Below are 20,598 nucleotides of genomic sequence, written 5' to 3'. Positions count from 1 at the left end.
TACAGAGACACTACAGAGACACTACAGAGAGACTGCAGAGACTACAGAGACGACAGAGAGACTACAGAAAGACTACAGAGAGACTACAGAGACACGACAGAGACTACAGAGAGACTACAGAAAGACTACAGAGAGACTACAGAGACTACAGAGAGACTACAGAAACACTACAGAGAGACTACATAGACACTACAGAGAGACTACAGAGAGACTACAGAGACACTACATAGACTACAGAAACATAAAAGAGATATCGTGAGAGACTACAGAGACTACCGAGAGACTACATAGATATAGTGAGAGACTACAGAGAGATAGTGAAAGACTACTGAGACTACTGAGAGACTACAGATATATAGTGAGAGACTACACAGAGATAGTGAAAGACTACAGAGACTACCGAGCAACTACAGAGATATAGTGAGAGACTACAGAGAGATAGTGAGAGACTACAGAGAGATAGCGAGAAACTACAGAGAGATAGTGAGAAGCTACAGTGAGATAGCGAGAAACTACAGAGAGATGGTGAGAAACTACAGAGAGATAGCGAGAGACTACTGAGGGATAGCAACAGAGACACTACAGACAGACTACAGAGAGACTACAGAGATATAGTGAGAGACTACTGAGGGATAGCAACAGACTGCAGAGAGACTACAGAGAGACTACAGAGAGACTGCAAATAGATAGTGAGAGACTACAGTGAGTCTACAGAGAAATAGTGAGGGACTACAGACAGACCACCGAGAGACCACAGAGAGACCACAGAGAGACTACAGCCAGACCACAGAGAGACTACAGACAGACCACAGAGAGACTACAGAGAGACTACAGAGAGACTACAGAGAGACTACAGAGAAACATATAGACTACAGAGAGATGGAGAGAAAGAGAAGAGAGAGAACAGGGGAGAGATGATGAAGAGACATGAGGGAGACAGATTGTACAGAGAGAATAGAGCGAGAAACACACACACACACACACACACACACACACACACACACACACACACACACACACACACACACACACACACACACACACACACACAGGGAGCAGTCATTACATAAGAGTGTGGAGTGTAAATCTGCCCATCATGTTCCTGTCACAGAATGTTGATGCTTGTTCTGTTGAGAACGTTCTGCACTACAAGGACAGAGACAAGATGGTGGACCCTGCTATAGCTACTGGAACGGATATCTTTAACTCTTATTCTCTCTGACTTTGGAGCTTTCAAGTGTATATTCAGAGGACAGAGGGCATAGCGTCTCTGACTTGAAGTATATTTCGAGAGAACATTACTGTAATTTATAGTGAAAGATATACAACCTATATACAAGATATATTGTCAGTGAAAGATATACAACCTCTTTGACTTCCTCTCTGTGTGTTTCTGTCTCTGTGTGTGTGATTTGCCATGATTTGCCTCACTCCTCATGTTGTGTGTTTGTGTGTTTCTGTCTCTGTGTGTGTGATTTGCCTCACTCCTCATGCTGTGTGTTTCTGTGTGTTTCTGTCTCTGTGTGTGTGATTTGCCTCACTCCTGTGTGTTTCTGTGTGTTTCTGTCTCTGTGTGTGTGATTTGCCTCACTCCTCATGCTGTGTGTTTCTGTGTGTTTCTGTCTCTGTGTGTGTGATTTGCCATGATTTGCCTCACTCCTGTGTGTTTCTGTGTGTTTCTGTGTGTTTTCTGTCCATGCAGAGATGATTGACCCTCTTGCACCAACTGATGTGTCATCTACGGGGAATGTTCTGCAGAGACCTTGTTCATTCATCTCTGTCCTTCACTCTACCAACAAGTACTCAACGTACACACTACTTCCAGTCCACACAGGAAATGAATATGAAAAAAATGTATATTTCCGACCACATGTCTATTCTGATCACATGTTGCTCTGCCCAGACCTGCTGGGATCAGTTATTGAAAAGGTGTCCTTGTCGTTGGCAGAGCTTTGGTTTAAAAATGGATGCATTTGGTACTTATGGTACCCCCCCCCCCCCCCCCCCACACACACACACACACAAACAAACGGAGAAACACACAAATGAAATAAAAAGTGGATGATATAATCTATGATGTCTGTAACTGGTGATGCAACATTGAACCAATGCTGGTCAGAAACCTGCTGTGCTCTACAGAGTCACAGGCCCCACTACAACACTGATCCAAGAGATCCTCTCATCCCCCTCTCCTCTCCTCATCCCCCTCTCCCCACCCTCCTCTCCTCATCCCCCTCTCCTCTCCTCATCCCCTCTCATCCTCCTCTCCTCTCCTCATCCCTTTCTCCTCTCCTCATCCTCCTCTCCTCTCCTCATCCCTTTCTCCTCTCCTCATCCCCCTCTCCTCTTCTCATCCTCCTCTCCTCTCCTCATCCCCCTCTCCTCGTGCCTTTCTCCTCTCCTCATCTCATCCCCCTCTCCTCTCCTCTCCTCTCCTCACCCCCTCTCCTCTCCTCATCCCCCTCTCCTCTCCTCATCCCCCTCTCCTCTCCTCACCCCCTCTCCTCTTCTCATCCTCCTCCCCTCTCCTCACCCCCCTCTCCTCATCCCCTCTCATCCTCCTCTCCTCTCCTCATCCCTTTCTCCTCTCCTCATCCTCCTCTCCTCTCCTCTCCTCATCCCCCTCTCCTCTTCTCATCCTCCTCTCCTCTCCTCATCCCCCTCTCCTCGTGCCTTTCTCCTCTCCTCATCTCATCCCCCTCTCCTCTCCTCTCCTCTCCTCTCCTCTCCTCTCCTCTCCTCTCCTCTCCTCTCCTCTCCTCTCCTCTCCTCTCCTCTCCTCTCCTCTCCTCTCCTCACCCCCTCTCCTCTTCTCATCCTCCTCCCCTCTCCTCACCCCCCTCTCCTCACCCCCCTCTCCTCAACTTTTTAAAAAGTTGTGCAAGGTACTTTAATTTTAATTTAATTTTTTATTTTTGATTGGAAGGGGTTTCAATGGTGCTGTTTTTTCCTTCTTTCTTATCACATGATGTGCAAGATGGACAACATTTATCACATGGTTGTTATGATTGTAGTGTTTTTAGATGAATATACTGTATGTTTTATGAATGTTATCATCTTGTGTGGATGTTATCATCTTGTCTGAATGTTATCACCTTGTCTGACTTGATGTGCTGTGTGTCTGCAGATTGAATGAATGTGTCACGATCGTCGTATTGAGTAGACCAAAGCGCAGCGTGGTGTGAATGCATACTTTAATGAATGAACGAAAAAACAGGAAGTACACTAAACAAACTAACCAGACAACCGTGACCGCTATGGAAACTGAGTGCTAACATGACATAGACAATAACCCACGAACCACAATACAAAACAGGCTACCTAAATATGGTTCCCAATCAGAGACAATGACAAACACCTGCCACTGATTGAGAACCATATCAGGCCAAAACACATAGAAACAGACTAACTAGACATGCAACATAGAATGCCCACTCATGTCACACCCTGACCAAACAAAGCTAAGAAACAAACAACTCAAATAATGGTTAGAGTGTGACAGAATGTAATCATCTTGTCTGAATGTTATCATCTTGTCTGACTTGATGTGCTGTGTGTCTGCAGATTGAATGAATGTTATCATCTTGTCTGAATGTTATCATCTTGTCTGACTTGATGTGCTGTGTGTCTGCAGATTGAATGAATGTTATCATCTTGTCTGAATGTTATCATCTTGTCTGAAAGTTATCATCTTGTCTGACTTGATGTGCTGTGTGTCTGCAGATTGAATGAATGTTATCATCTTGTCTGAATGTTATCATCTTGTCTGAAAGTTATCATCTTGTCTGACTTGATGTGCTGTGTGTCTGCAGATTGAATGAATGTTATCATCTTGTCTGAATGTTATCATCTTGTCTGAAAGTTATCATCTTGTCTGACTTGATGTGCTGTGTGTCTGCAGATTGAATGAATGTTATCATCTTGTCTGAATGTTATCATTTTGTCTGAATGTTATCATCTTGTCTGAATGTTATCATTTTGTCTGAATGTTATCATTTTGTCTGAATGTTATCATCTTGTCTGAATGTTATCATCTTGTCTGAATGATATCATCTAGTCTGGCTTGATGTGCTGTGTCTCTGTAGATTGAATGATTGAATGTCTTGCTACCAACGTTCTATGATAAATTATACGGATTGTCCAAACATTTGACACAATAAACTTTTGTTAAAAACTATATCCTATGTTATTATTAAGTTCAGTGGGGCAAAAAAAGTATTTAGTCAGCCACCAATTGTGCAAGTTCTCCCACTTAGAAAGATGAGAGAGGCGTGAAAAAATATCCAGAAAATCACATTGTAGGATTTTTTATGAATTTATTTGCAAATTATGGTGGAAAATAAGTATTTGGTCAATAACAAAAGTTTATCTCAATACTTTGTTCTATACCCTTTGTTGGCAATGACAGAGGTCAAACGTTTTCTGTAAGTCTTCACAAGGTTTTCAGACACTGTTGCTGGTATTTTGGCCCATTCCTCCATGCAGGTCTCCTCTAGAGCAATGATGTTTTGGGGCTGTTGCTGGGCAACATGGACTTTCAACTCCCTCCAAAGATTTTCTATGGGGTTGAGATCTGGAGACTGGCTAGGCCACTCCAGGACCTTGAAATGCTTCTTACGAAGCCACTCCTTCGTTGCCCGGGCAGTGTGTTTGAGATCATTGTCATGCTGAAAGACCCAGCCACGTTTAATCTTTAATGCCCTTGCTGATGGAAGGAGATTTTCACTCAAAATCTCAAGATACATGGCCCCATTCATTATTTCCTTTACACGGATCAGTCGTCCTGGTCCCTTTGCAGAAAAACAGCCCCAAAGCATGATGTTTCCACCCCCATGCTTCACAGTAGGTATGGTGTTCTTTGGATGCAAGTCAGCATTCTTTGTCCTCCAAACACGACGAGTTGAGTTTTTACCAAAAAGTTATATTTTGGTTTCATCTGACCATATGACATTCTCCCAATCTTCTTGATCATTTGGATGATCCAGAAGAAGACTACAGACGGGCCTGAACATGTACTGGCTTAAGCAGGGGGACACATCTGTCACTGCAGGATTTGAGTCCCTGGCGGCGTAGTGTGTTACTGATGGTAGGCTTTATTACTTTGGTCCCAGCTCTCGGTCATTCACTAGGTCCCCCCGTGTGGTTCTGGGATTTTTGCTCACCGTTCTTGTGATCATTTTGACCCCACGGGGTGAGATCTTGCGTGGAGCCCCAGATCGAGGGAGATTATCAGTGGTCTTATATGTCTTCCATTTCCTAATAATTGCTCCCACAGTTGATTTCTTCAAACCAAGCTGCTTACCTATTGCAGATTCAGTCTTCCCAGCCTGGTGCAGGTCTACAATTTTGTTTCTGGTGTCCTTTGACAGCTCTTTGGTCTTGGCCATAGTGGAGTTTGGAGTGTGACTGTTTGAGGTTGTGGACAGGTGTCTTTTATACTGATAACAAGTTCAAACAGGTGCTATTAATACAGGTAACGAGTGGAGGACAGAGGAGCCTCTTAAAGAAGAAGTTACAGGTCTGTGAGAGACAGAAATCTTGCTTGTTTGACCAAATACTTATTTTCCACCATAATTTGCAAATAAATTCATTAAAAATCCTACAATGTGATTTTCTGGATTTTTTTTCTCATTTTGTCTGTCATAGTTAAAGTGTACCTACGAAGAAAATTACAGGCCTCTCTCATCTTTCTAAGTGGGAGAACTTGCACAATTGGTGGCTGACTAAATACTTTTTTGCCCCACTGTATATCCTATGTTATTATTAATACACTATATCCTATTGATTGTATTAATTGGTTTTCCCTGTTCATTGCAAAATTCACTGAACTACCAACAAAAAACAATATAAGGATAACGTTGGAATGATGCTAATTGTATTTTGGCTGTTCGGTTCTAGTGGTCTGGACGGAAAGGTAGAATATATTTTTCTCTTCATTACGCTCATCCACTTGTCCTTTTAATTTGTTTCTCTGCGATGGAAACCGCTCATCCACTTGTCCTTTTAATTTGTTTCTCTGCGATGGAAACCGCTCATCCACTTGTCCTTTTAATTTGTTTCTCTGCGATGGAAACAGCTCATCCACTTGTCCTTTTAATTTGTTTCTCTGCGATGGAAACAGCTCATACACTTGTCCCTTTAATTTGTTTCTCTGCGATGGAAACCGCTCATCCACTTGTCCTTTTAATTTGTTTCTCTGCGATGGAAACCGCTCATCCACTTGTCCCTTTAATTTGTTTCTCTGCGATGGAAACCGCTCATCCACTTGTCCCTTTAATTTGTTTCTCTGGGATGGAAACAGCTCATCCACTTGTCCCTTTAATTTGTTTCTCTGCGATGGAAACAGCTCATCCACTTGTCCCTTTAATTTGTTTCTCTGCGATGGAAACCGCTCATCCACCACCATCATTACTCGCCGGTGTTTGATATTTTGGTAGGATGTACGCATGCGCCTCTCATTGGGTTCTCGGAGCTTTTCGGAGTAAGTTGGATGCGCGTCCTCCTCACTCGCATCCCGAAAGCACATCGAACCTGTGACGATGGGGAAGCTCAGGAAACACCGCTTTGGAATGTTGACCTTTTCCTTCTTTTGTACTTTTATCTGCTGTGCGCAAAGGTAAATTGGTGATTGTGTTTTTACGCCCATTCTTCAAATCTCCATTGCATGGCATGTATCCTAGGCTATTTAAAGCGCCGTCCCGCTCTATCTTGTTTTTAAGTAGGTATTTGCTTGCCGACCACCTTATGTTCTGTCTTCGCCCTCAGCGCCAAAGATCTGAGGGATCCCAGTAACATGCCGCTGGTTAAAGACACCGTCGACAGACTGATGAAAGGCTACGACATTCGGTTGAGACCAGATTTCGGAGGTAAGAAGAAAGGCAAAAGGAAAAGCAAATCGAGATGATGAATGTCATGTTTGCTGCCATTTATGACGTGCAGTGCAATACATGTTTAATTAATTGTTGCAAAAAAATAACTCTGGTACAATTGTTCTCATCGTGATAAATCTTCCATCCATAGACTAGGCTACCTCTCCAATTACAGTGTTAATGCAGTGTAACAGCCTTCCATCCAAATATAACACGTATTTTTCACGTCACCAAAAACCTTTTCCAATGTACCACCTTCTAATGATGAAATAAGACATGCTAGCCTATTCTGTATGGAGAAGAAGGGTCTTTAACTTGACGATCGATTCTATTCGCAGCGGGTAGCCTATTGAACTTCTGGTTGCCTACCATTCTGTTTGAATGGAAAATCATCAAGGGAGTTCCAAATGATGATGCCGATGATTATAGTCATTTTAATTGACAACGATGATCATTAAGACTGCATAAAACATGCATTATTTAAACTGATGATGAGAGAACTTGGTGACATATCATTGACAGCAACCTACTGGTAGAATAACGGTCACCACATTCTTATTTCTAAAGGGGAAAGAAAGAATTCCGTTCTCCTTTAATAACCTGCTTTTCTTCGCTTCACAGGTGCGCCGGTGGCGGTGGGGATGAATATAGACATAGCCAGCATAGACATGGTGTCTGAAGTCAATATGGTACGTGCATCATTATCGTCCTCCTTATATGTTTCTCAGTATGCCTGGTTGAGTAGATTCGTATAGAGAAACCTATAACGCATTGTCAATCCATGTTTGACAGGGAATTTAATGCATGTCACGTTCTGCATTATGGGGAATTATGTTAACGACGTGTGGGGGGGGGGGGGGGGAGTCTGATGTTAGTTTGATTCTATACAGGAATCGATTCTCAGCTCTGCATTTAGATGTTTTTCCGGACATGGATGATTGGTGTCTATTGGTTCCCATTTGAATTCAAAACACACGCTCACTTGCGCACTTCTACGGACATCCTTGCGTGCACAATCAACGCCGAGGCTGTGGCGTCTTCTGTTTCGGTTTCTTGTATCAAGCCATTGACTGCTATCATTTTGTTTGACATGACAGCGGCGCGCTATAACGCCAAAAATGAAGAAGATTTAAGGGAAAAACCGAGAGAATTCCCATTTTCTCACATAGTACAAAAACCTTTTCTTCAACGTGATTGCACCGCGCTCTCCTTTGGGAGAGGTATCTAGTTCCAGCTTCACTACACTTTGAAGCGCGACGGGGGATCGCATCATCAGCTACGTAAATGATCCCCCCTCCCCCTGTCAGATCATGAGCGATGACGTAGATATGTGTGAAAAAGAACATGTCTGGACATACGATGGTAATCACGAGGGTATTTAATCGAGCTCCACTACACAATGTTATGAGTATGTCCCTAATGGCACCCTACTCCACATGTAGTGAACTACTTTTGACCAGAGAGTCCCATGGGTCCTAGTCAAATGTAGTGTACATTATAGGGAATTAAAAAAAATAGTGTACAATATAGAGAATAGGGGTGTCATCTGTCTCCGTGCTGTAGAAAACCACTAGGTGCATAGAGATGGTATGAGGAGGATCTCTCTCTCTCTCTCTCTCTCTCTCTCTCTCTCTCTCTCTCTCTCTCTGTGCTCTGTGCTCTGGATAAGAAATAGGCATCTTACGTAACATTGTATCAATGGTTTGCTCTGGAGGAGGCTTGTAGGGGAGAGTTCTGTTCTCCTTACCCAACTGAATTCATATTTGATCCGTTGTTGCATTTGGCATGGTTTTTCCCAGTGGATTTTATTGCAATATGTAATTGAATTTACCTGAGTGTACATTTTGCCCAGATAAGACTTGTGTGGCAAGACAGTACATTGGGTTAGTTGGTTAGATGGCTTGGTTGGTTGGAGCTTGATGCTGGAAACACAGTGAGTTGTGTGTTGCTGTGAAGTTTTTATTCCTGTGTGGGCCATGTGTACTGAATCACTGAGCTTGCTATAATGCTATAGGTCTGCCTGGATAAAAGCATCATCAGCTGAATTACCATAGTACTTCCTGTGAGGAAGGGATGTGGGAAGTTAGTTTTGGTTAAAGAGGATGCAGCTAGGCTGAAAGGATGAAAGGGCTGTGGGGTTCCTCTGGGATGTCAACCAGTGATCATCTCCTCCTCCCTTTCTCCCTCCCTCCACCCCCCTTCACCCCCCCCTCCCTCCCTCCCTCCCTCCCTCCCTCCCTCCCTCCCTCCCTCCCTCCCTCCCTCCCTCCCTCCCTCCCTCCCTCCCTCCCTCCCTCCCTCCCTCCCTCCCTCCCTCCCTCCACCCCCCTTCACACCTCCCTCCCTCCCTCCCTCCACCCCCCTTCACACCTCCCTCCCTCCCTCCCCCCTTCACACCTCCCTCCCTCCTCTGGTTTTTAAATGCCTGGCTGTGTCCTCTCTGTCTCTGACCTGGATTTCCACGTAAGCCACCTTTATCTCTCTAAAGGGTGATGTTACTTTACAACTCAGAATCCACATCTACAGACGTTCATCTGTAATAAACATGGCTTCATACAGCCAGCCACTCAGTGTGTAACAAAACATGGCTTCATACAGCCAGCCACTCAGTGTGTAACAAAACAGAGAGAGAGAGAGAGAGAGAGAGGACTGACGTCATGCCAACTCCCTGTAGCTATAAGAACATTCTCATTTCATTTCACGGAGGAGAAAGAATTGGCTTGCAGGGCAGGAGCATAAGCATGGCTCTCCTCTCATCCTCTATTCCTCTCATCCTCTATTCCTCTCATCCTCTATTCCTCTCATCCTCTATTCCTCTCCTCTCATCCTCTATTCCTCTCCTCTCATCCTCTATTCCTCTCCTCTCATCCTCTATTCCTCTCCTCTCATCCTCTATTCCTCTCCTCTCATCCTCTATTCCACTCCTCTCATCCTCTATTCCACTCCTCTCATCCTCTATTCCTCTCATCCTCTATTCCTCTCCTCTCATCCTCTATTCCTCTCATCCTCTATTCCTCTCCTCTCATCCTCTATTCCTCTCCTCTCATCCTCTATTCCTCTCCTCTCATCCTCTATTCCTCTCCTCTCATCCTCTATTCCTCTCCTCTCATCCTCTATTCCTCTCCTCTCATCCTCTATTCCTCTCCTCTCATCCTCTCTTCTTCTCCTCTCGTCCTCTCATCCTCTCCTCTCATCCTCTATTCTTCTCCTCTCATCCTCTCCTCTCATCCTCTATTCTTCTCCTCTCATCCTCTACTCTCATCCTCTATTCCTCTCCTCTCCTCTCTTCCTCTCCTCTCATCCTCTACTCTCATCCTCTATTCCTCTCCTCTCTTCCTCTCCTCTCATCCTCTATTCTTCTCCTCTCATCCTGTACTCTCATCCTCCATTCTTCATCTCTCATCCTCTACTCTCATCCTCTATTCCTCTCCTCTCTTCCTCCATTCCTCTCCTCTCTTCCTCTCCTACAAAACGGCTGCACGGCCGACGCATTTAGACGAAATGAAAACTGCCAAAAATATGATCTCTCTCCCTCCCTCTCTCGCTCTCTCCCTCTCTCCCTCTCTCCAATCTCCTTCATTCTCCCTTATCTCTCGCTCTCTCTCTCTGCTCTCTCTCTCTCTCTCTCTCTCTCTCTCTCTCTTCTCTCTCTCTCTCTCTCTCTCTCTATCTCTCTCTCTCTCTCTCTCTCTCTCTCTCTCTCTCTCCCTCTGTCTCTCTCTATCTCTCTTTCCCCTCTTCCTCATTCTCCCCTCTCTCCATCGTCCCACACATAGTCATTATTACCTTCTGAATGTGAATCCTCCTCTCATGGTTATGTAACAACCTTCCTTCTAACAACAGACAGGTTGGTGGTACAGGAGTTCCTCTCTGTCTCCTCTAACAACAGACAGGTTGGTGGTACTGTAGTTCCTCTCTGCCTCTAACAACAGACAGGTTGGTGGTACTGTAGTTCCTCTCTGTCTCTAACAACAGACAGGTTGGTGGTACTGTAGTTCCTCTCTGTCTCTAACAACAGACAGGTTGGTGGTACAGGAGTTCCTCTCTGTCTCTAACAACAGACAGGTTGGTGGTACAGGAGTTCCTCTCTGTCTCTAACAACAGACAGGTTGGTGGTACAGGAGTTCCTCTCTGTCTCTAACAACAGACAGGTTGGTGATACAGGAGTTCCTCTCTGTCTCCTCTAACAACAGACAGGTTGGTGGTACTGTAGTTCCTCTCTGTCTCTAACAACAGACAGGTTGGTGGTACTGTAGTTCCTCTCTGTCTCCTCTAACAACAGACAGGTTGGTGGTACAGGAGTTCCTCTCTGTCTCTAACAACAGACAGGTTGGTGATACAGGAGTTCCTCTCTGTCTCTAACAACAGACAGGTTGGTGGTACTGGAGTTCCTCTCTGTCTCCTCTAACAACAGACAGGTTGGTGGTACTGTAGTTCCTCTCTGTCTCTAACAACAGACAGGTTGGTGGTACTGTAGTTACTCTCTGCCTCTAACAACAGACAGGTTGGTGGTACAGGAGTTCCTCTCTGTCTCTAACAACAGACAGGTTGGTGGTACTGTAGTTCCTCTCTGTCTCTAACAACAGACAGGTTGGTGGTACTAGAGTTCCTCTCTGTCTCCTCTAACAACAGACAGGTTGGTGGTACTGTAGTTCCTCTCTGTCTCTAACAACAGACAGGTTGGTGGTACTGTAGTTCCTCTCTGTCTCTAACAACAGACAGGTTGGTGGTACTGTAGTTCCTCTCTGTCTCCTCTAACAACAGACAGGTTGTTGGTGGTACTGGAGTTTCAGAGCCAGCTTCAAACAGACAGGTTGTTGGTGGTACTGGAGTTTCAGATCCAGCTTCAAACAGACAGGTTGTTGGTGGTACTGGAGTTTCAGAGCCAGCTTCAAACAGACAGGTTGTTGGTGTACTGGAGTTTCAGAGCCAGCTTCAAACAGACAGGTTGTTGGTGGTACTGGAGTTTCAGAGCCAGCTTCAAACAGACAGGTTGTTGGTGGTACTGGAGTTTCAGAGCCAGCTTCAAACAGACAGGTTGTTGGTGGTACTGGAGTTTCAGAGCCAGCTTCAAACAGACAGGTTGTTGGTGGTACTGGAGTTTCAGAGCCAGCTTCAAACAGACAGGTTGTTGGTGGTACTGGAGTTTCAGAGCCAGCTTCAAACAGACAGGTTGTTGGTGGGTACTGGAGTTTCAGAGCCAGCTTCAAACAGACAGGTTGTTGGTGGTACTGGAGTTTCAGAGCCAGCTTCAAACAGACAGGTCGTTGGTGGTACTGTAGTTTCAGAGCCAGCTTCAAACAGACAGGTTGTTGGTGGTACTGGAGTTTCAGATCCAGCTTCAAACAGTCAGGTTGTTGGTGGTACTGGAGTTTCAGAGCCAGCTTCAAACAGACAGGTTGTTGGTGGTACTGGAGTTTCAGAGCCAGCTTCAAACAGACAGGTTGTTGGTGGTACTGGAGTTTCAGAGCCAGCTTCAAACAGACAGGTCGTTGGTGGTACTGTAGTTTCAGAGCCAGCTTCAAACAGACAGGTTGTTGGTGGTACTGGAGTTTCAGATCCAGCTTCAAACAGTCAGGTTGTTGGTGGTACTGGAGTTTCAGAGCCAGCTTCAAACAGACAGGTTGTTGGTTGCTCCTCTGTCGTTCTCCTTCTCAGATCTCCAGTCTTGAAGACTGAAGTTGCGTCCAGAGTTGCAGTCATTTCCATTTCAGTCCCAGTCGATTCCTAAAGCAAACCAAATTTCAAATGCCCATTCCAAATGTTGCTAATTCAAAGGGTTGGGGTTATACAGAATGCTTTATTTTGGGAATTTCAGTGTTCTTCCTGAGTTGACTGGAATTGAAATGGATTGACGGCAACCCTGGTTGCATCCAAAATGGTACTCTATAAATGAAATGCACTTCTTCGGGGCTTTGGTTAAGGTCATGGCTAAAAGAAAGGCACCATATAGAAGGAATAAGTTGCCATTTCAGATGAATGGTACTGGTTTGAATTTCAGCTCCTTCCTGGTCATCATGTCTTCCTTGACATCCCAGGGTAGCCCACAAGAAATCACTGGAGCAAAAGTCTGATTTGGAAATATAAGGAACCATATAATTAAAGCAATAATACTGTACATGAGAGGCCATGTGTTATGATATATATTTTTTGATCATGGCTGTGATGTGGTCATGGCCACGAGGTTGTCAAGTGGCCTTTTAGGCGCTCTCTGGTCGTTAGTTCTATTTGTATGGATTGCCATGTAAAGCACAACCGTGCTTCTCCACCTGCATTGCTTGCTGTTTGGGGTTTTAGGCTGGGTTTCTGTACAGCACTTTGAGATATCAGCTGATGTACGAAGGGCTATATAAATAAATTTGATTTGATTTGATTTGAACTACCCAAGCGCTGTTTGATAGTTTCAGAACCTTGGTTTCTAGGGACGCTGTCCATGGTTCTGAAAACAGCGCACCTCCGGTCCATGCATAGGAAAACGTCATGTCAGGTGGAAACGTTGTATAGAGGCACTGTCCATGGTTGAAAATTGTATCAAAGACATTGATACATCAGATCAGAATAGAAACCACAAATACTTTTTTCCCCCCGGATGGTCACAGTATCGACAGCTATTTATTTATGATACTGAATTGCACATTTCCACAGGGCAGAGCTCGTTCCCCCGGGTTCTCATACATGCTGCTGCAACTATTCGACACTATCTGTCTCTCTCTCCAGTGATTTTCTGTGGTTCTTGGTTTTCTTCATTTTTTGTCTTCGTTTATTACGAATGAGTCTGGCTTCAGTTTGCCTTTTCCTTCATTTCCTCTTCGGCCAAATTGCAACTGCAAATCAAACCACACCTTATTCAGTAGGTGGCGTAGGAAACTTCGGAGAATATGACCCATCTCCTGTTGTGAAACAGTTGCCAGATCGATGTTTATCCCCTTGTCCGACAGCCATTCTAGAAAGCACTTCACCGCCCAGTTGGTTTGTCTTGTCTTGTAGTTTCTTCATTTCTCTCATTTTCTTTGTCGTTTATAGGAGCTGATTTCTCCATGTCTATAATGTTAACACTAGACTCAGGTTGCTGGTCCATCTATAATGTTAACACTAGACTCAGGTTGCTGGTTCATGTCTATAATGTTAACACTAGACTCAGGTTGCTGGTCCATCTATGATGTTAACACTAGACTCGGGTTGCTGGTCCTTCTATAATGTTAACACTAGACTCAGGTTACTGGTCCATCTATGATGTTAACACTAGACTCAGGTTGCTGGTCCATCTATGATGTTAACACTAGACTCAGGTTGCTGGTCCATCTATAATGTTAACACTAGACTCAGGTTGCTGGTCCATCTATGATGTTAACACTAGACTCAGGTTGCTGGTCCATCTATGATGTTAACACTAGGCTCAGGTTGCTGGTCCATCTATGATGTTAACACTAGACTCAGGTTGCTGGTCCATCTATAATGTTAACACTAGACTCAGGTTGCTGGTCCATCTATGATGTTAACACTAGACTCAGGTTGCTGGTCCATCTATAATGTTAACACTAGACTCAGGTTGCTGGTCCATCTATGATGTTAACACTAGACTCAGGTTGCTGGTCCATCTATAATGTTAACACTAGACTCAGGTTGCTGGTCCATCTATGATGTTAACACTAGACTCAGGTTGCTGGTCCATCTATGATGTTAACACTAGACTCAGGTTGCTGGTCCACTTCCTCCTCTTCTTGTTTAATTTCTTTCAGATCCTCCTCCTCTTGTTGTTGGTACCATTCTTCCAACATTAGTGGATAAAACAAGTCAAAAGTAGCTTTAAAATCCTCCATGATGAGTTACAGGTGCTAAGACCAGTAGTTGTAAAAGTAGTAGTGGTAGTGGGTTGCTAGGTATTGATGTAAATAATGCCACTTCATATGAACATTTTACACACAGACACATCACTCTAACCCCCCACCCCACCAGACACATCCCTATAACCCCCCCACCAGACACATCACTATAACCCCCCCACCAGACACATCACTATAACCCCCCTCACCAGACACATCACTATAACCCCCCACCAGACACATCACTATAACCCCCCACCCCACCAGACACATCCCTATAACCCCCCCCCCACCAGACACATCCCTATAACCCCCCCCCACCAGACACATCCCTATAACCCCCCCACCAGACACATCACTATAACCCCCCACCCCACCAGACACATCCCTATAACCACCCCCACCAGACACATCCCTATAACCCCCCCCCACCAGACACATAACTATAACCCCCCACCCCACCAGACACATCCCTATAACCCCCCCCACCAGACACATCACTATAACCCCCCCCACCCCACCAGACACATCACTATAACCCCCCCACCCCACCAGACACATCCCTATAACCCCCCCACCAGACACATCCCTATAAACCCCCCCCACCAGACACATCACTATAACCCCCCCACCCCACCAGACACATCCATATAACCCCCCCACCAGACACATCACTATAACCCCCACCCCACCAGACACATCACTATAAACCCCCCACCAGACACATCACTATAACCCCCCACCAGACACAGCACTCTATAACCCCCCCACCAGACACATCCCTATAACCCCCCCCACCCCACCAGACACATCACTATAACCCCTCCCCCCACCAGACACATCACTATAACCCCTCCCCCCCACCAGACACAGCACTATAACCCCCCCCCCCCACCAGACACATCCCTATAACTCCCCCCACCAGACACATCCCTATAACTCCCCCCACCCCACCAGACACATCACTATAACCCCCCCACCAGACACAGCACTATAACCCCCCCACCAGACTCACCACTATAACCCCCCCCACCAGACACATCCCTATAACCCCCCCCACCAGACACATCACTATAACCCCCCCCACCAGACACATCCCTATAACCCCCCCCCCCCCAGACATTTCACTACAACCCCACCCCACCAGACACATCACTATAACCCCCCCCACCAGACACATCACTATAACCCCCCACCAGACACATCCCTATAACCCCCCCACCAGACACATCACTATAACCCCCCACCAGACACATCCCTATAACCCCGCAACCAGACACATCACTATAACCCCCCCACCAGACACATCACTATAACCCCCCCCACCCTACCAGACACATCACTATAACCCGTACCACCCTACCAGACACATCACTATAACCCCCCCCCCCCACCAGACACATCACTATACCCCCCCACCAGACACATCACTATAACCCCCCCACCCCACCAGACACATCACTATAACCCCCCCACCCCACCAGACACACCACTATAACCCCCCCACCAGACACATCACTATAACCCCCCCCACCAGACACATCACTATAACCCCCCACCAGACACATCACTATAACCCCCCACCCCACCAGACACATCACTATAAACCCCCCACCAGACACATCACTATAACCCCCCCACCAGACACATAACTATAACCACCCCACCAGACACATCCCTATAACCCCCCACCAGACACATCACTATAACCCCCCCACCAGAAACACCACTATAACCCCCCACCAGACACACCACTATAACCCCCCTACCCCACCAGACACATCACTATAACCCCCCCCCACCAGACACACCACTATAACCCCCCCACCAGACACATCACTATAACCCCCCACCACCAAACACATCCCTATAACCCCCCCACAGAACATCACTTATAACCCCCCCACCAGACACATCACTATAACCCCCCCACCAGACACATCACTATAACCCCCCCACCAGACACACCACTATAACCCCCCCCACCAGACACACCACTATAACCCCCCCCCACCAGACACATCACTATAACCCCCCCCCACCAGACACACCACTATAACCCCCCACCAGACACATCACTATAACCCCCCCCCCACCAAACACATCCCTATAACCCCCCCCACCAGACACATCACTATAACCCCCCCCACCAGACACATCACTATAACCCCCCCACCCCACCAGACACAAGCACTATAACCCCCCCCCCCCACCAGACCCACCACTATAACTCCCCCCACCAGACACATCACTATAACCCCCCCCACCAGACACATCCCTATAACCCCCCCACCCCACAGACACATCACTATAACCCCCCCCCCCACAGACACATCACTATAACCCTCCCCCCACCAGACACAGCCCTATAACCCCCCCCACCAGACACATCACTATAACCCCCCACCAGACACATCACTATAACCCCCCACCAGACACACCACTATAACCCCCCCACCAGACACACCACTATAACCCCCCCACCAGACACACCACTATAACCCCCCCCCCCCCCACCAGACACATCACTATAACCCCCCCCCCCACCAGACACACCACTATAACCCCCACCAGACACATCACTATAACCCCCCCCCCCCACCAAACACATCCCTATAACCCCCCCCACCAGACACATCACTATAACCCCCCCCACCAGACACATCACTATAACCCCCCCCACCCCACCAGACACAGCACTATAACCCCCCCCCCCCACCAGACCCACCACTATAACTCCCCCCACCAGACACATCACTATAACCCCCCCCACCAGACACATCACTATAACCCCCCCCACCAGACACATCACTATAACCCCCCCACCAGACACATCACTATAACCCCCCCACCAGACACATCACTATAACCCCTCACCAGACACACCACTATAACCCCCCCACCAGACACATCACTATAATCCCCCCCCCACCACAAACACATCCCTATAACCCCCCCCACCAGACCACATCCACTATAACCCCCCACCAGACACATCACTATAACCCCCCCACCAGACACACCCACTATAACCCCCCCACCAGACACACCACTATAACCCCCCCCCCCCACCAGACACACCACTATAACCCCCCACCAGACACATCACTATAACCCCCCCCCCCCACCAAACACATCCCTATAACCCCCCCCACCAGACACATCACTATAACCCCCCCCACCAGACACATCACTATACCCCTCCCACCCCACCAGACACAGCACTATAACCCCCCCCCCCCCCCACCAGACCCCCACTATAACTCCCCCCACCAGGACACATCATATACCCCCCCACCAGACACATCACTATAACCCCCCCACCCCACCAGACACATCACTATAACCCCCCCACCAGACACATCACTATAACCCCCCCACCAGACACATCACTATAACCCCCCACCAGACACATCACTATAACCCCCCACCAGACACAGCACTATAACCCCCCCCCCCACCAGACACACCACTATAACCGCCCCACCAGACACATCCTATAACCCCCCCACCAGACACATTCCCTATAACCCCCCCACCAGACACATCACTATAACCCCCCCCACCAGACACATCACTATAACCCCCCACCAGACACATCCCTATAACCCCCCCCCCCACCAGACCACATCACTATAACCCCCCCCCCACCAGACACATCACTATAACCCCCCCCCCCCCACCAGAACATCACTATAACCCCCCACCCCACCCCACCAGACACAGCACTATAACCCCCCCCCACCAGACCCACCACTATAACCCCCCCCACCAGACACATCACTATAACCCCCCCCACCAGACACATCCCTATAACCCCCCCCCCAGACACATCCCTATAACCCCCCCCACCAGACACATCCCTATAACCCCCCCCCCCCACCAGACCCATCCCTATAACCCCCCCACCAGACACATCCCTATAACCCCCCCCACCAGACACATCCCTATAACCCCCCCCCCCCCAGACCCACCACTATAACCCCCCCCCCCACCAGACACATCACTATAACCCCCCCCACCAGACACATCCCTATAACCCCCCCACCAGACACATCCCTATAACCCCCACACCAGACACATCCCTATAACCCCCCCCCCCCACCAGACCATCACTATAACCCCCCCACCAGACACATCCCTATAACCCCCCCCACCAGACACATCCCTATAACCCCCCCCCCCAGACCCACCACTATAACCCCCCCCCCCCCCCCACCAGACACATCACTATAACCCCCCCCACCAGACACATCCCTATAACCCCCCCACCAGACACATCCCTATAACCCCCACACCAGACACATCCCTATAACCCCCCCCACCAGACCCATCACTATAACCCCCCCACCAGACACATCACTATAACCCCCCCCACCAGACACATCCCTATAACCCCCCCCCACCAGACACATCCCTATAACCCCCACACCAGACACATCCCTATAACCCCCCCCCTCCACCAGACACATCCCTATAACCCCCCCCACCAGACACATCACTATAACCCCCACACCCCACCAGACACATCCCTATAACCCCCACACCCCACCAGACACATCCCTATAACCCCCCCCCCCACCAGACACATCCCTATAACCCCCCCCACCAGACCCATCCCTATAACCCCCCCCACCAGACACATCCCTATAACCCCCCCACCCCACCAGACACATCCCTATAACCCCCACACACACTCCTCCTCTCCATGTGTTCCAGTAATTCATTGTTCCCTATCAGGGTCCTGGGGCCCAAACTAATTCATTGTTTCCTATCAGGGTCCTGGGGGCCAAACTAATCCATTGTTTCCTATCAGGGTCCTGGGGGCCAAACTAAACTTTGTTTCCAGTCAGGGTCCTGGGGGCCAAACTAATCCATTGTTTCCAGTCAGGGTCCTGAGGGCCAAACTAAACCTTTGCTTCCAGTCAGGGTCCTGAGGGCCAAACTAAACCTTTGCTTCCAGTCAGGTCCTGAGGGCCAAACTAAAGTGTTGGTCCATTGTTTCCTATCAGGGTCCTGAGGAACCAAACTAAAGTCTTGTTCTATCCCGGCACTAACACCTGACTGGTGCTGCTCCCTCACCCCTTAGTGCTGGAAGACCGGTGACAGGGTGTTATGGGATTTTTATCAATAATGACTAAATTAGGTATACTGCACTATTATATGGCATGTACCTAGGAAGAAAGGAATGTATGTGGAGATAAGAAGAGGACAGGGAGGGCTCCTCCAGAGTTATAGTGTCTGGGGGAGCCTGGAACGGTCAGCTGAGGGGTTATAAACTGTGGTTAGACTCATGAGAAAATCCATGTTGATGTGTATGCATGTGCGTAGTATAAGAAGGAATGTATTTGTGAAAACTTGAGAGCTCTCACAAATAAATCGGGATCTGATCAATTGTGAGCTGGGAATTCTGTCTGTTTTATTTAAGACCAGAACTTTACAACCTCTGGGTGTCAGACAGATAAAGATCATTGGAGTTTATGAACACTGATTAAATAATTACATTACACAGGGCCTGCACACACACACACACACACACACACACACACACACACACACACACACACACATACACATACACATACACACACGTACGCACGCACGCACACACACACACACACACACACACACACACACACACACACACACACACACACACACACACACACACACACATACACATACACCCACACACACAGGTGGTCTCTAGAGAAGCATCAAAGGTCAGCTGTGTTGTGGGGCAATGCAAGCCTGTAGGTCAGCCAGCCCTGCCAACCGGGTCGCACCAGGCACGTGTAACACATGGTTCAGCACACGGGGAAGCTCACTCCTCGGCCTGAAGTGAAGAGCTAGCTGGTGAGACGCTTCAGGAGGGTGGTCACGTGTGGAAGGTCCTGGGTTCCAGC

The 20,598-nt window shown here is 47.5% G+C and overlaps 2 protein-coding genes across 3 annotated transcripts in view; both read left to right on the top strand.

Annotated features, from left to right (window-relative positions):
- LOC109879484 (gamma-aminobutyric acid receptor subunit alpha-4-like) overlaps positions 1 to 2,258 on the top strand; it is a 30,370-nt gene extending 28,112 nt beyond the window's left edge. Inside the window, exon 8 of the mRNA XM_031789614.1 lies at positions 1,703 to 2,258. Coding sequence (XP_031645474.1) covers positions 1,703 to 1,712 — 10 coding nt within the window. The 3' untranslated portion in view covers positions 1,713 to 2,258. The remainder of the gene's footprint in view (positions 1 to 1,702) is intronic.
- Positions 2,259 to 6,383: 4,125 nt separating this feature from the next.
- Positions 6,384 to 20,598, top strand: part of gabrb2a (gamma-aminobutyric acid type A receptor subunit beta2a) — a 107,759-nt gene continuing 93,544 nt past the window's right edge. Inside the window, exons 1-3 of one of the 2 annotated variants that reach the window (XM_031789612.1) lie at positions 6,384 to 6,616; positions 6,766 to 6,866; positions 7,491 to 7,558. In XM_031789612.1, coding sequence (XP_031645472.1) covers positions 6,540 to 6,616; positions 6,766 to 6,866; positions 7,491 to 7,558 — 246 coding nt within the window. In that variant the 5' untranslated portion in view covers positions 6,384 to 6,539. The remainder of the gene's footprint in view (positions 6,617 to 6,765; positions 6,867 to 7,490; positions 7,559 to 20,598) is intronic. The other variant, XM_031789613.1, reaches the window with a different exon arrangement.

This window comes from Oncorhynchus kisutch, linkage group LG15 (assembly GCF_002021735.2).
Source record: "Oncorhynchus kisutch isolate 150728-3 linkage group LG15, Okis_V2, whole genome shotgun sequence".
In the NCBI taxonomy this organism is placed as follows: domain Eukaryota; kingdom Metazoa; phylum Chordata; class Actinopteri; order Salmoniformes; family Salmonidae; genus Oncorhynchus; species Oncorhynchus kisutch.
The sequence above is the reverse complement of the archived record's forward strand: the minus strand, read 5'-3'. Positions and strand labels throughout refer to the sequence as shown.